The sequence below is a fragment of the Zalophus californianus genome, chromosome 3 (genome assembly GCF_009762305.2).
Source record: "Zalophus californianus isolate mZalCal1 chromosome 3, mZalCal1.pri.v2, whole genome shotgun sequence".
Lineage (NCBI taxonomy): Eukaryota > Metazoa > Chordata > Mammalia > Carnivora > Otariidae > Zalophus > Zalophus californianus.
In genome coordinates, this window is record NC_045597.1 from 31,503,979 (window position 1) to 31,521,813 (window position 17,835).

Consider the following 17,835-nt stretch of genomic DNA (forward strand, 5'->3'; position numbering starts at 1 on the left):
GTTGGTATTTTTGCTCAACGCATGCTAAAGTTTTGTATTCTTGCCTCACCATTCCAGATTTCTAAAACAAAGTACATTTGGGTTTTTTTTTTCCTCTATAGATTTTCTAAACTCACTGCTATTTTCTTTTATCACTGGGGAAGCAGAGATTCAAGATTTTATCCAAATGATCCAACAATTCACCACTCATTTCACCTCTTACCACAGAAGTGTACAGCATTCAGAAACAACCTTCCATCAGAAATAAAGTTCCTAGTGAAATTTTTCAGTAAAAACAGTATCAAGATTATGGTGATAATTTCATAGGTAATCACACATATCCAACTTGTCATATTGTATGGTTTAAATATATAAATTTATTTATATGTCACTTTTTATCTCAGTAAAGATGCTAAATAAAAAATATCAACACAAGTTTAATACTGAAATGGGACTAAAAGGTCTGGGAGGTAGACAAACACATACACACACACAGAAGAAAAAAAGAGAACCAGTCCTTAATGCATCAGCAAGTTTATTTACAAACGCAGTGGAACAGAAAGGCTTATTAGTTCCTGGAGAAAACTTTTGGTATACAAACCATGATGATTCTGTATTAATGAAAAGAAGCAGCTTTCTATTGGGCATTGCTTAGTGATCATTCTGGTGAAGAAAACAGAGATCCCCTCATCAAGCAAATAAAATGTCACATATGCTAAAAAAATTTTTTTAAAAAGCACAAATTACATAGATGAAAAGAAGAACACAGAAAGCAAATTTGTGGGTAGATTTTAGTGAAATTTTCTATATGGTTCTGCATTAATTTAGTATACATTACAATAAACAGAGCAAATACAATTATATATTTATATTAACTATTTCAAATAATGTTTCAGAACCTTTTAAAAAAAACAATAAAATAACCCTCTTCAAAACACCACTAGAAAGTCAAACTAGATCAATATCAGCGTCAAAAATATTTTGAAGTTCTTATTTTTCCCTTGTGCTTTTAAGATGTTGAATTCAAAAAGTAAATACTGCACTTCCCCCCCCACACACAGAATCACCTTCTTATAAATAAACAACAACAAAAATACAGGTTCTACCAAGACTATAATACTCTGATGTAATCTAGAGAGGCAAAAAATTAAAAAAAAAAAAGTGTTATCCTTTTTAAAAAAAAGCAAAAATGACAATACAACATGTATTTATAGATCTACATCAGCAGCAACCACCTCTTCTTCTATCTGCAACAGTGCTTTCGTATGGAGGCTTACATCACATGGCGGTTGGCCGTCCAGCTGATCAGGCAAGGAGAAAAAAAGAAAAGTACTTAGGATAGAGAAATACTTGGATATCGCCGCCCGGGATACATAGCAGTAATCACTCAGAGAATGGCCCCGTGAGGTAGAAGAGTGACCTGTCACTCACTTAAGATAAAGCAAGGCAAATCACAGCCTCGGTTCTAGAACCCTTTCTTTGCAAAAATGAAGTAAATATAAACTGCTGATATAGAAGTAAGTTACACTCAACTCTCTATTATTTGTACTGGAGGAGAGAAAAGGCATGGGCAATTTTCCCCTGAAGATTTCAAAAATCAATTCTATTTGGCTTGGGAATTTGATTCAAGAGAGAAAAGCGCACACACATACACACACTCCCGCCATTACGTGCCCAGCCTTGCCACTCTCCAACCGCAGTGGTCATATCCAGAAAAGGACTGGACGCTGGGGAGCGAAGGTTCACAACCCGCTGACAGATAAGAGAGTTGACCGGGCTGAAACCATTTTCAAAGCACTCTTCACATAAAGGGCCATGTAAATACCTCAGAGTTCAAAAGCAAATGGTTTTGCTGATACCACTTGTAACACCCTTTCACAATAAGGAAGAAACACATGTTACCAGCATCAAGGTCCAAAATATCAATAGCAGTAAATGGTTGTCTTTATGTGGCTATAAACGATATGCAATCTATTGGAGCTAGCCTCGGTTTTATAACACACAAACAAAAACATGCTTAGACACAAATTCGCATGTGAAGTTTTTGAAAAACTCAGTTTTCCCAAAAATGACACCCAAACACCATAAAATCAGAATTCATGTTCTCCTTTTAAAAATATTAATCATACTAATATATGCTTATATAGTAACAAAGCATAAGCTATTCTTTACTACCTTTTTCAAACCACTGTTTTTAAAGTTGGTCATGTTCTAAGTCACAGAAACAAAGCCCACTGTGAAGTAACAGAAATCAGCTGATAATGAGGGACTGATTCTTAGCCAAGAAACAGATTACAGTCTACCCAGAAGGATCATTTTAAACTGTCTGTTTGGGTTTGTTGATAGCCTCAAGTCATTAGAAGTTTCTTCTAATGGATGCCGTCCTGACTCAGGCAGGTGTCCCTCTCCAACTCCTTGGCCCCTCAACCCTCCCGAGAGTGGATGGAGTCTGGAGCACTGACCCACTCACCATACCTGCTTTGAAGCGGGGGCACACACGAAGCTTCCTAAAGCCTGGAATTCTAAGGCAGGGAGCTTGAGGGGGACATGGCTGCAGATTCAGGGAAATGCATGGGAACCCGTGGTCTCCTTAAAAGACAAGAAATTTTCTCCCTGATTTGCTCTCTTACATTTGAATCTGAGATAGCAGTCGTTGCAGTAGAGTTGGTGGTTTCTGATTCTGACTTCGGCTCCTGAGGAGGAGCCTCCGAGGTCACACTCACAGGCCACACACTGAGGGACAAAAAAGAACCACGACAATCAGTCAGTTGGAGAACTCTCAGGGCACTCCCGGGGCGGGGAGGGGGGAAACTGAGCAGAATGCAAATTTAAGCTCTTAGAATTGTTTCAGCAAAGAAAAAAAGCCCAAAAGATAATTAGTAGATTAAAATCAAGCCTGCCAGATGAGACATTAAAGAATACATAAGTCTAATTTTAAGAGCCGAAATGATCATTCTAAATATACCAAAAGAGTAAAAATGATCTGCTGATTGGCCGGAAAGAATTGAGTCTTCATTTCTTACAGGGGAATGTGAGAGGATAAGGCATTACATGGAAGAACCAGAGAAGTGAATGGGGAGTGGGGTTCTGGCACTTTCCCCTGAGGTGGGCAATGCCTGGTGGCCTGCTGCCCCAGCTTGACGAGTGTTTGCACGTGGCACTTGCACTTTGAGACTGCATATATTGGTTCGACATACCCAAACACTGATTATTTTGACTGGTTCTGCCTGCCCAGGAACTACTCAAGCCAGCGACACACGGGCTTAAGCAAGCTGTGTTCTGCAGGACTCCAGGAATAAGAACCAGAGTCTCTTTCTGGCACAACGCAAGTTCTAGAATCACACAGATGTGTCTCTAAAGACAGAGAATGCAAAATGAAGTAAATTACAGGTTTAGTTCTTATGTGCAAAAACCCATCAGGTATAAGCAGGCTTTGCAATCGTAAAAATATTTGACAATGCTCTTCTTACATACCCTCCCTATCAAAGCTAGGCTCTCAGACACTCCGATTTGCATGTCCCCATGCTGTTAATAACACTGCTAAATTATATTTCAAGTATGCCTGTGACAGCATGTTAAAGAAAGGACATATAAGCTGTAAATTTTACTCATAGAATCTTAACAGACTAAAGACCAGAAGTGCACAGTGTTCTGGATTTAATTTTTGAGACTAGGTTCAAGATTTGAGAACAGGCAATTTGCGATTCAAAGTGCAGCACAGACTGACAAAATGTAGCACTGAGTTGGTTAGTGGGACATTCACACCCAGCCCGCCAAGAAGCCATGCGCTCTCCAAGCAAAGCTTTGCGGGCCTACAGGCTGTTCGTCTCGGTCTCACCTTAAAACAATGCAAATGATAACAAAGACCCAGGGACTCGATGATCATGGCGGCTCCTTTGCCCAGAATGTTATTACAGTAGGAGCACACACGCTTCCCACTGACTGACCTAGACACGGAACGAGAACGGAAGGGAGGCTTTCATCGGCGCAAATCAAGGTTACTTAAAATCACACTCTGGCATTAACATTAATAATTCTTAGGAAAGTATAGATCTGTGGGAGGAAAACTGTCACCAACCAACCAAAGTATGCTGTGTTGTACCTCGAAGGAGCTCCGCGTGGCGGTTCTGAAACCCTTGACACCTCCTTCATGTAAATTAACAATTTCGGTGTAATTCGTCCATTCTGTAACTCCGGACATTATTCTCCTGAGATCACATCTGTATTCAGCACGAGTCTTCCTCTCCTCTAATCCAGCCAGGTCACCAGCCAAAGCCCAGCCCTCCTCCCGTCACACCCGGCCGGACCCTAAGAGAGCAAGCCCCAGCTCCACCCAGAAAGCTCTACCGTGCCCCTTCTACCATCTCAGTCTTATCTTCCCATTCTCCTCCTCATTCACCTGCTCCTCTAGTTATACAGAAGGACCAGGGCTTTCCTGACGGTGCCTCTGGCTTCCAGGACTGCCTCTGGGAGGAGGAGATGACAAGTGGCTGACAGCTACCATGGGCACAGGTAAGGACGGTGGCTACTTTCCTTTGGATGCAAGTCTCTCCTGTCCCAGGTGGGAAGGTAAAGGTCACTTAGTACCACTGCATCCCACAGTACTGGCCCAGGTTAGTGACTCTGAAAGTGCAGAACTGCCAAGGGTCTCGCACAAGAGGACCACCTCCGAGACAGAAACCTCTCCAGGGCAGAAGGGCCAACCGCCTGTCTCCTGCCTGCTCTCCTAGGGTGGAGCTCTCAGTGAGTAGATGCTGCCTCCTCCCACTCAAGAGCCTTCATCTCTGCCCAACATTTACCACACATTTGCACCCCTTCTTAAGTCAAACTCCATGATACACATTTTAGAGATCCTGGTACAAGTAACATTATTTTAGATGGATATGTTTTCTTAACAAAATCCCTTGACAGCTAAAAAACATTCCAATATTTATCACCGTGTTTTTACTTTTCAGGACCTCACTTGCAATGGAAAATACTATATGCCGGTAGAACCCCCTTCAGAGGACAGCAGAAACACTGCTGTGTGGGCTTCATGGACGCACTGGTCGTCTGTAGGGAAGCTGTGCAAACCTCAAAACCCAACGCATGTTGATATCTGTGTTTTCCTCCACATCAAAAGGCAAACGGAATCAAGACCTATAGTTAAAACTCTTACCCAGTACCTGCAGCATATAACCTACAGAATTCAGTCGATGTAGTCTGAACAAAATGTTGGCAAACTAGATAAGAAGCCAGCAATGGTTTTGAAAACCAAAAACAAACAAAAAAAGCATTATCTAACTACTTAACATTTTTCTATTCAGCTTGTTAAAAGTTCCACAGACAATGGAGCTTGGTTATAATGCTTTCCTTTTCAACTTAGTGCCTATAAAAAGAGTTGGTACTACAGTCTCAATCAAAGTCAAACATTTTATAATACTGCTCTTACTCATAAACTGCAAATGCATTCATAAGCTACTGTATATTTTTATGGTTCCGTGCTGAGCATTATACGAGTATGTCTGCACTGACCACAGGCAAAAGCAAACGAGACATTGGCAATGAGGTACATGTTTTAAAGGTCTCCAATGGCTTCACAAGACATCCATAAATGCTCTTAGGGTAGCATGGAAAGCCATTAAGAAGCTTTAATTGATTTGGTAAAGGAACAGTGAATTTGACAGATTCTCAAAGGCTTGTTTCTGGTTTTCACTAGAAAATTTGGACAAGACTTTGGGGAAATTTTAATGAAAAATTCCCCGAGACAAAGGTCCTCACCTGTTGCGGAGCTGAGAGCCTGGCTGTGATGCCGAAGGAGAATGGCTGCGTGGTGTGGGAGAAGGTGCAGCCGTGGTCTTCACGGAACCAGCGGAAGGAGGGGGGATGCTGGAGGATGGATTCCGCATGTAGGCCCGGTTTGACATGGACACCAGCTGAGGCGGGGGGCGACTGAAGTCTTGAACAGAGGAAGAAGCATGGATTCCTGAAGACTGATTGAGCCAAGGGGATGGTTTCCAAGAACTGGATCTTGGGGAATCCAGGTTATCTAGAGATTCACCTCTGAAACATGGAAAGAGCTCATTAAGACTATATAATACATTCCCCCTCCGATTTTGGGAGACGAACCATGAGAGACTATGGACTCTGAGAAACAAACTGAGGGTTCTAGAGCAGAGGGGGTGGGGGGATGGGTCAGCCTGGTGATGGGTATTAAAGAGGGCATGTACTGCATGGAGCACTGGGTGTTACACGCAAACAACAAATCATGGAACACATACATCAAAAACTAATGATGTAATGTATGGTGATTGACATAACATAATAAAATTAAAAAAAGATATATAATACATTCAACTAGAATCAATACATCATTATAGTCCCTAAAATACGCATTTTATGTATTTTATAAGTAGGTATTAATCTAACAAGTCCAGTTACATAAAAAATTACCTTTAATAACTAAAGTTTCTTTTCATCAACATCATGATGTTTTATATTCAATTAATCTTCACTTATTTTCATTTACTTGGTGCTTAAAGAAAAAACACCAAAGTGGAAAAGAAAATACTAAAAAAAATTTTTTTAATAAACTACTACCAAGACATACATTCCTCCTTTAAATCTTCAATGGATTAGACATATCAGTCTTAATTTTTGAAGCCCAACCAAAAGAAAAATACCATTTAGTAACTTACATATGTCAGGTATTAGACTAACACGGTCACAAAATTTTTAACTTATTTAATCTTCACACCTTTTTGTATATCTCTAGAAGTTAACTTGCCCATATGAAAAGGAGCTAGTTAGTGGTGGAACTGGCTTTCAAACCAGTGTCTCCTTGATTCCAGAGTAATCCAGATAATTCCTACTCTGCAGTCCTCACTCCCACCCCAAACCCCGAATTTAATCAACTGTCTAATGTCCATCTTATAGAAGCATTCACCAACCACTTCCCTTAAACTGAATATGCATTTAAAATAGAGTTGGGGCACCTGGGTGGCTCAGTCAGTTAAGTGGACGACTCTGCGTTTCAGCTTAGGTTGTGATCTCAGGGTCCTGGGATCGAGCCCAGCATCGAGCTCCACACTCAGTGCAAAGTCTGCTTGGGATTCTCTCTCCCTCTCTCTCTGCCCCTCCCCCTGCTCTGTCTTTCTCTCTCAAATAGATAGATATATAGATAAATAAATAAGATGCTCAAAAATTATTTAAAACAATAAAATCGAATTTAGTTCACAAACTGATTTAAATACAACTTTCAGAAAATCTCTCTTGAATGAATTCAAGTGCTTACATTAATTCTGATCTACAAAGACTGACTCCAAATTATAAATGGTTTATTTTTTTTAGAAGATTTTATTTATTTATTTGACAGAAAGATAGCACAAGTAGGCAGAACAGCAGGCAGAGGGAGAGGGAGAAGGAGACTCCCCACTGAGCAGGGAGCCAGATGTGGGGCTCGATCCCAGGACCCTGGGATCATGACCTGAACTGAAGGCAGACGCTTAACCAACTGAGCCACCCAGGCGTCCCTAAATGGTTTATTTCTAACAGGTCAATTTTGTTATTACATTTAAAACTTGAACTCTTATCCCAAGTTTGAAATATGTATTTTTTTTAATTTTATTTATTTATTTGACAGAGAGAGACACAGCGAGAGAGGGAACACAAGCAGGGGGAGTGGGAGAGGGAGAAGCAGGCTTCCCGCAGAGCGGGGAGCCCGATGTGGGGCTCGATCCCAGGACCCCGGGATCATGACCTGAGCCGAAGGCAGACGCTTAATGACTGAGTCACCCAGGCTCCCCTATTTTTTTCTTTTAAAATTACAGTACTACATCATTGTGATGAGAAAGACCCAAGCAATATAGAAGGGTATTTGAGGGAAGAATAAATTTTCCCTCCACCCTCACTTACCAAAATGTACCTGCCCTAATTCCCAGAGGTTACCACTGTTAACTTCTAGACTTTTTCTGTTACATACAGATTTTCATACAGAGACAAATTCACAAGTAGAGTCATGTCTATATACATATGCAATGGGTTCATGAGTTTAACACTCTTAAACAAATGGGATTACTCTACAATGTATACTCTTCATAACTCACTTTGTTCCAGGTAATATATTATCTCAGAGCTATCTTCAAGTCAGTTCACACAAAGACAGCACTTTAGAGGCCCCCAGTGAATCATCCTCTTGGTATCCATGCCATTGTGTGGTCCCGTCCCACTGATTTTCTGCTTGGCCATATGACATGTTAGGCCAAGGGGACATAAGCAAACATACACAAATGGAGGTCTGTAAACACTCGCACATTAGGGCTTATCTTCTGCAAGCTTTCCTCTTTGAATCCAGGTGCCATGTCATGAGGCAGCCCAAGCAACTCTGTGGAGGGGCTGCAAGGGAGCAGAAGCTCCCGACCAGCAGCTCCCCACCAATAGCTCCCGAGGACCTATCAGGAGAGCATCAACATCAGACATACAGCAAATAATAGCTCACTGTCAGGATATGTACAGATCGTGAGCTAAGGGTAATTTTAATTTTCCAATGGTCATTAAAAAAAACCAAAGAATATGTGACAGAGACTGATGTGGCCTACAAAGCCAAAATTATTTACGATCTGGTCCTTCATACAAAAAAAAAAAAAAAAAAAAAAAATTGCCAACCCCTGCTCAGAAGGACTATAACTGTCCAAGTGCCCCAACCAACATCATCCAAAGAGCTGCCCAATTTTGATATGATTTGTGATAAGGCAGAATACTATACCACTATAAAAGAAAGAGACATTGCTGTCTCATACACCACCTCAAAACTTAGTGGGTTTATCAATGTGCCACTATTTGTTTAGCAAGCACTAAGTACTCTTATTAATAGATACTCTGCTTCTTTTTTGCCAATAACATTTAAGAATATATCCTTCAATATATCTTTGCATACTTATCCAAATACATTCAGAAATAAAGTGCCAGGAACTAAATTGCTGACAGGGTATGGACGTAAAAACTTTTGTTTAATAAACACTGAAAAACTTTCCACCCAACTGAGAACAAGAATTCCTGTTTCCTTATACCACTGTCAATACTGGATTGAGTTAATCAACCATTTAACTCTACAAATCTCATAAGGAGATACAGGATTGTTGTTTTAGGAGTAGGGCTGATCTTTTAAATGTTTACTGACTTTGCTTCTTTTTCTATGAACTCTCTGCTCATATCACTTGTCTATGTTTCTATAAAGTTGTCACACTTTATTTACTGATTTACAAAAGTTACTTGTAAATTGAGATAAATAGCCCTTTCGAATGTGTTACAAATTTTCCTCAGTTTGTCACCTGTGAAAACACTTAATAAAAGTAGCTTCAGTATTCATTTACTCAAGATACATCTTTTAGAATATTCATCTTCTCCTCTCCAATTAATTTATATCTATATTTTTTAAAGTTACAAAAATTAGGTTTCACACTTTGTGAACACTATTATCATGATTCCAATTGAACCATTATCTCCTTATAAAAAAACCATTATCTCCTTATAAAAAAAATAAAATCAAAAAATTATAATTTTCTTTTTCAGTTCAGCAGCCAAGGAAGGACATTTAAGTGCTTGAATTGCACTTCAGAGTTCTACATCCAGCTTTGCAACCTATTACCATGTGGTTTTGTCCAAGTGTATTCCCCGCTTGAGCCACAGTTTCTCCATATGGAAAAACAGCATCACTACCCCTGCCTCAAAACATTTTCCCCAGAGCAAGTCAGATGATGGAGACAAAGTAACAGGCATATGTGTGGCACTCAATACATGCTCGATCACATACACGCAATGACATCTGCTGCATTTTCCCTTCTCCACTAACTCTTAGATAAGACAAGAAGAAATTATGACATCTCTCCTGTCCAAGGTAACCAGCATGTCTAGAAATTAAACATCTGCTTCAGAGTACGAAGAGGAAATAACTCCTAAAAAGTCCCGCACCTTCTCATAATCCCAGGCAGACAGATCGGCTCTTTATGCACACTGGAACTGCGCTGCCGGATCCAGCTGTTGTCATTGAGAAGAGATGTTCTCTTCCTCATTTCTTGAAGAATTTGTTGTCTCTCTAACTCTGCTTCCGATGGGACTTGTTCCTTCTTGGAGCTCCTCTGTGATGAGCTAGTGCTCCCAATTTGGTCTAAATATTTATTGCCTCCTAAATTAAAAACACATCAGAAGCTGCTGGATTAGCACATTATTAAAGGTGGGGGGGGGGGAGATTGTGGATAAACCTCCAGATACAATGTAGCAAAAGATGTGACACTATACACATATGTAACATCAATTCTCAGTGAGACTGCTGCATGGGAACCTAAAAGTCAAATCTGCGATTCCTGGAAATTCCAGTTCCACACCCAGAGGCATGCCACAGAGCGCACTCAGGAAGACTTAAGGAGGCTGCCCAAAAAAGCAAACAACCAGCATTGATTTCAGCGCTATTAAGTTACAAAGTGCTCGCCTACAAATAATTTCTCTTCCACTTGTCCCTTCCTTCTGAAATTAAATCAACCAAACACATAGGCTTATTGAAAACTTGCTGTGACAATGCCTTCAAAAACTTACACTCCGCCGGGGGAGAGCAAGACTTATATGCCTGTTTCTCCAGCTGACTCCACTCAAGTCTTCGTGGTTCTACAGTAAGTTCTACAATAAGCCATGACCAAATTGTAGGAATGAGAGCACCTTCAACCACTAAAATAGCTTTTGTGAAACTGAACAATATCCAAGTAACCCAAATGTTAACCAAGGACTGTGAACAGGCTTGTTCGTCCTCTGAGAAACTGACAAAGCTATAATTTGGATGTAGAATACATGCTGATGATTCAGTTAGGTTTTATCCTGAAGACTTTGTCTCATTTTGGATTTGCTGATTAATTTCTGATTTGGGTAAAACGTCTGTAACTTTGAAGTTTCTTCCCCCTTTAATTTGGATTAGGAAATTCCATCTAAGGATTTGTTTCCTTTCACTCTCCAGATTTACCGCTGTTGTTAATTTTTCTAAATTCACAGTGCATCTCTGCCTTAGTTCATCTTCCAGCAAGCAGTGAACAAGGCCAAAGTTTTCTCATGCCCACCTATATTTACCTTGGTGGGTGCCCACAGCCTATCAATTTGGTCAGATTTTAAATTAAATATTTTCTATTTTAAAAGTGCCTTATTGGCATAACCAAGTTTTTCAATAAAATATTTCATAAGTTCACTGCCTGCTCTTCAAGAGCTTATGGTTAGTAGAGGGAAGAAAACACATACTGAAGATCGAAGTACTTAAAGTACTGATGGATTTTAATGGTGGCTAGGGGCAAATTCAAGGGGAAAAGAAACCCAGAAATCCAAACAAGTAAGACCAGAGAGCATCTGATCAATTGGCAACTGCGAAAGAGAAAATTTTGGTTTTAGTCAGGGGTCCCTAATAACAAAAAGAGCAAAAGAGCTGGAAATTTAAAGTAGGACCAGAAAATGGAAGCTCCTCAGTGTTAAGGAGGAGGAGTGATCATAGGACCCAATAGAAACTAAATTCTACAAGCTGTTCCCAGAGGTTACACACTAGCTTCCACCTGACCATTTAAGGTCTGTAGATGTGTGGTTTGGCTCACAGAGCGCTTTAAATTTTATTTATCCTTGTCAGCACTTAAAAGATAACATGAAAATCCACATTGTTTTTAACTTCTCTTTAACCACGGAAACAATGGCCTTGCATTCTCCCACATGGCAAGGGCAGGCTTGCATTCTTTCACGTGGCTACCCACTCAGTGGACATGTCCACCAAATTCACCCCAGTCCTCACCTGGACCTTCATTCATTTATATAACTGACTAGCAAGCACCTGCTCTGCCCAAAACCTGTTATGCAAACGCTGCTTAAAATCATGCTTTTTGCTTAGTGTTTTTTTTTTCCTTAGTTATATAATTTGTTACATGCAGTCCTAAAAATACACTTTATACTAACAATATCAGGTTCCAAATCATTTTTGCCAGGTTAGCAAAATCATTATCATTTTGGACTTTTGGACATCTTGACACTTAAATGTACAATTTCAAGTTTATAAACAATTTTTAAGTCCCCTGGTATTCTGCAGAAAACTTTTCTGTCCCATTTCCTTGGCTGCAAGATAAAATCTATACAAAACTATCAATAATACTGAAAAATTTCCACGTTTCATTAGCTATTTAAAAGCATTTTCATCTCCCAGTACCCCCTCCATTATAAAGTAAAGCCAAAGTAAACATAAGATAGTTTTGTTTTTATACACAAACGCTAAAAATACTTGGTATTTTAATTATGTTATCTTAATGAATCTGAAATATATTGACTTTAAAAATACTGATCATAGCATGTGATAGCATAAACAAGCAACTGTGCTGAAGAATTTGGGGGAAAAAAATCACATTTACCATTTTTATTTGTAGGGTAATCATTCAGTTCAGTTGTGGATCTGGATTTATTCCTATAACACAAAACACAACATATTATAGACATCTCATTAAGAACATCTTTTTTACATTTATGATGTAAGAACACCAAAAAGATTGCTTTTTAAAGCAGTTGATTTATTTCCTGTATCTGTTGAAAGCTACATTTATCTTCTTAAAAAGGAATTTTTCATGTTGTACAAGGTAGCAGAAAACAGTGACATCTCTAAATGAGAGAAGAGCATGTGAAGAACATGTGAAGATCCTCTCCAGTTTGTAGGATGACTAAGCCTATGATTTTTTTACCAATTTGTATACTTTGATTCCCTTCCAGATCTCAACCGTCAGGCTCTACCAAGCATCTGTCATCAGATCACCTAACATCATACTGTCCTTTCCTTCATGCTGCCCAAGGGTCAAGAAATCAACTTTTTGGGTACTTCCTCCAAAACAGCTGCTGACCAAATGCTACCTTAGCTGTGCAAAGAGGTATTCAAGCATCCTGGCATAGGCAACCTCTGAAGATAACTGATTTTGTAATGGCAACATTTAAGTTTCTGTATCAACCCGCCCTGGTCTCATTCTCACTTTACTAAGCACCACACCTTCAAACAATAGTGGTAATAATGAATAATATACATTATCATATGTACATGCATACAATGTATATGCACATGTATACAACATAAAATAAAGCATAATACATAATGTATCGCAACTGCTGACAACTTTCATGAGTGGTTTCATTTGTACTAACACAGAAAATAATTTTATTGCAACATGTCCAGCCATACCCTTTAACGCCTCTAAGGCATGCTACACCACAACTGCCTGGCAGTGTTCTGTATTTTCCAGGATTTGTTAAGTTTTCTTCTGCAATATAATTGTTGTCTCCAGGTTATAAGCTGCATAAAGATTATAAATATATAAATAAATGCATATCTTTAAAAAAGAGAGATACACATTTAATGATCCACAGTTGCTCAGAAACCTTCGTTATAAATAAGAGCATCCATCACTAAAAGTTTTTCTAGCTTAATGTCAGCCCATTACTACCTATATATTAATTTTCCCTATCTACTCGGAGTCCTACTCAATCAGCCTGGTTGCCTGTAGAGATGAATCTTTCCATATCTCTCAGGTAAATTCCTAAGGAAGAAATGTCAGCTCTGAAAACACAAATTAATGGTCATACACTGGATATTTATAGACAGAGTCTATTTAGAAGTCCTTAGCAATTTCAAAACTGCCAAGTATTTTAAAAATTACTTTTAAACATTAAATTTATATCTCAGGAAATTTTAAGAGGTAGCTAACATTTCCTGGAATTGACCAGTAGTTCTCATCAGGGTAGGCCACAATTCTCATTTCAGATGTCCACATGTAACTTCATCTGGGGCAAGCTGATGCCGTTGCTTATAACCGCCTTAAAATAAAAATTAAGGCAGTTGCACAAAACGAACACAATTCTACCCTGTGTCCGTTCCCCTTGCACTGCGGCTCCTCCTATAAAGAGGTAAAGTTTTTCTCTGTTCTGTGAACTTGGGCTGGCCTGTGATTTTACTTTAGGTAATAGAATGTGACAGAAGCATTGGTGGGCCAGTTCAGAACATAGACAGCAAGGTACCTAGCATGCCTCCTCTCTTTAATTCTCTCTTCTCTGCTCAGCCACCATGTACATAAGACTGCAATGGCTTGCTGGATCTTGAAAGAACATGGTCTAGTTGTTCTCACTGTCCCAGATGACAGCCAACTCCCCAAAGCAGAGCTGCCTAGTAAACTAGTAGGAGATGTAGGAGGAGCCCAATCAACTAAAAGAACCGCCAATTAGGATCAGCCCAAAATACTTACCCACAAAATCATGTTAAATCACTAAGTTTAGGGGTAGCTGGTCACACAGCAAAAGCTAGTCCATACAAAGATCAACCGGCAAGATCTCTTTATATCCCACAAAAGATCAAGACCTAAAGTAGTTCTAAAATACATCTAGACGAGCCCTCAAATATTCATCTCAAGTCAATTATTCCAACTAAATTACAACAAAATGTCCCATATACCTGTCACTAGGAAGCAGCCCTGAAGATTTTTCCTCTCTCTTTGGTATGTCATAGGAATCAACAGGCCTAAAAGATAGAAAGAAGAGTTTATGGTCAACATATTAGACTTTAACACTCTTCCTGAGTTTGAGAAATTGATATCAAAACAAGGTTATTCTAGCCTCTTTATGAGATGGTCTCTGGGTTGAAAACTGAACATACAGAAGCATTTCGATCAATCACTGCAGAAAGAAGACCTATTAATACCAACAGAGATTTGCAATTCATTCATCCCACAACTGTATACGGAGTGCCTGCCGCTGTTCTAGGGCTGGGCTATTGAAGCAAACAAAACAAAAAGAGTATTAAATGTAATTCTTACATTTCAGTGGACAACCAATACAGAACATGAAACAGGGTAAGGCATATGAGGAGAAGGTGTGGGGAAAAGGCACATCTTTTAGATAAGGTATTCTGGAAAGTCTGAGAAGGTGACATCTGAGCAGAGACTTATTAAAGAAAATGAGGAAGACAAGGAAAGAGGTGAGGGAAGCTCTCTGCAAGCACAGGGACTAAAACATGCGGATGTTCAGGGGCAGAATGCATTGGACGTTTTCAAGGAAGAAAAAGGAGGCCAGTGTGGCTGGAACAGACAGAGCGAGGGGAAGAGTGGTAGGAAGCCAAGTAGACCAGAGGGTCACAATCCAGGTCACGTGAGCCTTCTAGGTCACGGCAAGCACCTGGGTAGTATTCTAATGTGACAGGAAAGCCATCTGAACAGTTGTAAGGTGACAGGATCAGGTGTGCAATGTAAAGGGTCTCCCTTGGGCTGCTTGTGTAGAAAATGGATGGTAGGGACCAACTAGGAGCCTCTGAAGTGGGGAATGGACTGAGCTAAGCCAAGCCAATATAAAAACATCACAGTGCCCTTCAGCTGTAGGACAAACCTTCTATACTGGTATATTTTGACTGAAGTTTCCCTCTCCCTTTCTGCCTGGTGCTTCTGCTCCTGGGCCTCCTCGTGACACTGCTTCTGCTCTGGCTCTTCCTCATGTTGTTGCTCCTTCAGTTTCCTCTCTTTCTCAGGCGTGAGTTGGTCCTGCAGCTTCTTTCTTTGGTCCTCCACTGCACCTTCCTTTGGCTGTCTCCTCTCCTCCTCTCCTGCCCGGGTTCCTTCCCGGTCTGATGACTTGGACCCCTCACCCCAGGAGGCTTCCCAGGTGGCCGCGGCAGGCTCCCGAGTGGGCAGAGAAATGCTGTTTGAGCTCAGGACCATCAGTTCCTACATGACCAGGGGCAAAGAGAAACCCATCCGAATCTGTGTATCGCTATAATTTCATTTATTTATATTCAGTTTGAGAGACTGACTGTAGTTGGCCCGATTTCCACTCGAAATGATGTTAAAACTTTTATCGCCAACAAAGCCACACATGGGTGAAATAGAAGTACAAAGAGAAAGATGCAGTTAGGGTCCATTAATAGAAGCAGTAATGATACAGTAGAGAAACTAAGAGAAAGGTTGAAACATCAGAGCAAAATTCTGACAAATCAGAGCTCCTTGTGTTTTTCAAAGAGCTTATATAAATGGATATGTGGCAAAAGCCAGGTGAAATAGAGGATCTTCCATCTTGGCTAATTTCACTGAGACAGAGAAGAACACAGCGCATTCCAACACTACTACCTCATTCAAGTACTTGTAATTCTCTCTCTCAGCTTCCTGCTTAGCCCTTTGCCACTCTTCCCTGAGTTTCTCCTGCTCACGTTGATATTTTTCCTATAAGGAGAGATAGCATATTAGTTAATTAGTTAATTAACAGATTAATGATGTTACACAGGATTTTTTTCACCAGCATTTTTGCTAGCTCTACCCTTCACCTCAATCTTTAAAGATGGTGATATTATTTTCACCAATCGGACTTTCATCCCTCAAGTACGAACTAGCTTATATCAAATTAAGCAGTCTCGGGAAAAGGTAGATACTCAGAATTGAATCCACAGCCACGCTTTACCACAGTTGTAATTGATTAAAACCCCTAGCTAACTGCAAGGGGGACCGAATTTCTCTGCAATGGAGCTCTTTTCTCTGCAACACAGCTTACGGGGTGGAAGTCCTTACAATTCATACACCTGTCATACATAAGAAAATCCACAAAACTATAGTGCCGCCTCCTAAAAAATACACAGGGTAAATAACGATTTTAAAAGGAGGACTCGGAAAGCTTCAAACTAGAAATGTAATGAATGCAGAATGTGCTGCCTAGCAAAAGATTTAATTATGAGGTTATTAGCTTTTGATTTTTTGTTTTTAATTTGCTTCCCGATGCTGGCTGACACTGACTAGGGAAAGCCAGCCTGCCTCGCTCCCGTGGGCCCACGTCACTCTGCTCTACCTGCAGCAGGCGGTCCTGCTCCTTCTGCCACGTCTCCTGCCGCTTCCGCTCCTCCTCCTGATCCCACGCCCAGCGGCTAGGGGCACTGAGAGTCGGAACTGGAAGCTAAACCAGTTGTAAGAGAAGATGCGCAAACAAAGGAAGAACATATTACTTCATTCAGTCATCTACGGAAGCACTTTCGCTTACATGAATTATTCATACCATCCTTGGCCTAAGTGGCACCAGGGGAGGTTTGGCTTTCTGGTTCAAAATGGGTCCTTTCAACTTGGAAAGACTATCCACCCCTTGACAAATTCTTATGCAACCGAAAATCAGCAACGCTAGTATGTGCTAATTCAGTCCCACCAAGGTCACCTTGTTTATTCCAAAAACAAATGAATGCTACTTACGTCAGGAACCACAGAATCTGAGCTTCCTGTGTTGCACCATGTGGGAAAGGAAGAAAAAAAAACCTATAAGTCTTTTCATTTCTATGAAATAATTTTTTTCAGAGTCATATTAGCTGTTTCTATGCCAGTATACTAAGTGAGCTCAATGTTTTTTTGGTTTCTTTTTAAACCACAGCAGTATCTCAGTTTTTCTCTTCAATTCCATCTGTTACTCATCTTCCAAAGTCAAAGTCATTTAAAACAGAGAGAGAGAGAGAGAGAGAGAGAGAGAGAGAGAGAGAGAGAAACTATGGATGCTGAAAGTACCCCCTAGCCCTTGGTACTAGAGCTGGACGGCTGGTGTTTTCTGAAGAGGTTTTAGGGTTCTTTTATGAATACACCAGATAGTATGTCACAGCTGAGCCCAACAGGGGAAAAAAGAATTTCAAATGTTATAACATCTGCCAAATCCAAGTTTTTACTTGCCACTATTTAATGACAATGTGACAGCTCTATATCAGATTTTCCAGATCTCTTTGCTAATGAGCTACTTTATTTAAATAAGACACCACAAAGACATGTTCAAGAAATCCTTTCCATTCCTCTGAAAGGGAAGCACAAATATTCAAACTTCATGTGTAAA

The 17,835-nt window shown here is 40.1% G+C and overlaps 1 protein-coding gene across 14 annotated transcripts in view; it reads right to left on the reverse strand.

Moving 5' to 3' along the window:
* Window positions 1–497: 497 nt before the first annotated feature.
* Window positions 498–17,835, reverse strand: part of LMO7 (LIM domain 7) — a 126,608-nt gene continuing 109,270 nt past the window's right edge. For 11 of the 14 annotated variants that reach the window (XM_027589231.2, XM_027589223.2, XM_027589227.2 and 8 more), the window contains 11 exons: window positions 17,214–17,239; window positions 16,822–16,926; window positions 16,113–16,205; window positions 15,379–15,713; window positions 14,453–14,518; window positions 12,378–12,430; window positions 9,928–10,141; window positions 5,740–6,021; window positions 3,818–3,926; window positions 2,610–2,712; window positions 1,156–1,280 (listed from right to left, as the gene is read on the reverse strand). In XM_027589231.2, coding sequence (XP_027445032.1) covers window positions 1,258–1,280; window positions 2,610–2,712; window positions 3,818–3,926; window positions 5,740–6,021; window positions 9,928–10,141; window positions 12,378–12,430; window positions 14,453–14,518; window positions 15,379–15,713; window positions 16,113–16,205; window positions 16,822–16,926; window positions 17,214–17,239 — 1,409 coding nt within the window. In that variant the 3' untranslated portion in view covers window positions 1,156–1,257. Of the gene's footprint in view, window positions 1,281–2,609; window positions 2,713–3,817; window positions 3,927–5,739; window positions 6,022–9,927; window positions 10,142–12,377; window positions 12,431–14,452; window positions 14,519–15,378; window positions 15,714–16,112; window positions 16,206–16,821; window positions 16,927–17,213; window positions 17,240–17,835 lie in introns of all 14 variants that reach the window. The other 3 variants (XM_027589228.2, XM_027589222.2, XM_027589230.2) reach the window with 1 other exon arrangement.